At 29.0% G+C, this 815-nt stretch overlaps 1 protein-coding gene across 1 annotated transcript; it reads left to right on the top strand.

The window, feature by feature from the left end:
• Window positions 1-86: 86 nt before the first annotated feature.
• LOC9299787 lies at window positions 87-504 on the top strand. Its single transcript, XM_002863665.2, has one exon. It carries the CDS (start codon window positions 153-155, stop codon window positions 498-500), a length of 348 nt encoding a protein of 115 aa, XP_002863711.1. The 5' UTR covers window positions 87-152; the 3' UTR covers window positions 501-504.
• Window positions 505-815: the final 311 nt, after the last annotated feature.

Consider the following 815-nt stretch of genomic DNA (forward strand, 5'->3'; position numbering starts at 1 on the left):
TATAGTTTTTTTGATAGTTACGTTATAATTTCAATGACCTATATATAGGTTAGATAACTTCATATTTCAAATAACATATACAAATCATTGTTTCTTACATTTGTTTTTCATAAAATAAGAATAATTCTTGTACATTTCAAGCGTAAGTAGATATGTCTAAATTTAGCTCTCAAATTACTACGCTATTCATCGTTGTAGCTTTGGTGTGTGTGTTTGTTCCGGTTTTCTCAGTCGAAGAAGCTGAAGCAAAATCATTATGGAATACTTGTCTTGTAAAAATCACTCCTAAGTGTGCGTTGGATATAATCGGTGTTGTCTTTGAAAATGGAACCATCTCTGATCCTTGTTGCAACGATCTCGTCAAAGAAGGGAAAGTGTGTCACGATACGCTTATTAAATATATTGCAGATAAACCCATGTTAATTGCCCACGAAACAGAATACTTGAAGAAGAGTGATGACTTGTGGAATCATTGTGTCTCAATCTCGAAAAGTGCTTGATATATGTATTTCTTGTACTATTTTTACCAAATAAATTGATATTTCTCTGTTGTTAGATTTCTATTACCACAAACATTTATATTTTCACTTTACTACAATATTCACTAAAGGGAATTCTCTCTGAAAAAGAATAACTTAAATTTGTGATTTTTTTTTGAAACTAAAAACACAAGTTTCCCATAAGAGTGGAAAAATAATCCAAAATGATTAATAGATCAAGAGTAGCTCTAAATACTATTGAGTAAATTTTAATTTTTGTATTTGTTTTTTAGAGTAATATGTTTTTGATAATTCAAAAAGCGTTTACCATTTTTT

This window comes from Arabidopsis lyrata (genome assembly GCF_000004255.2).
Source record: "Arabidopsis lyrata subsp. lyrata unplaced genomic scaffold ARALYscaffold_8, whole genome shotgun sequence".
NCBI classification, from domain to species: domain Eukaryota; kingdom Viridiplantae; phylum Streptophyta; class Magnoliopsida; order Brassicales; family Brassicaceae; genus Arabidopsis; species Arabidopsis lyrata.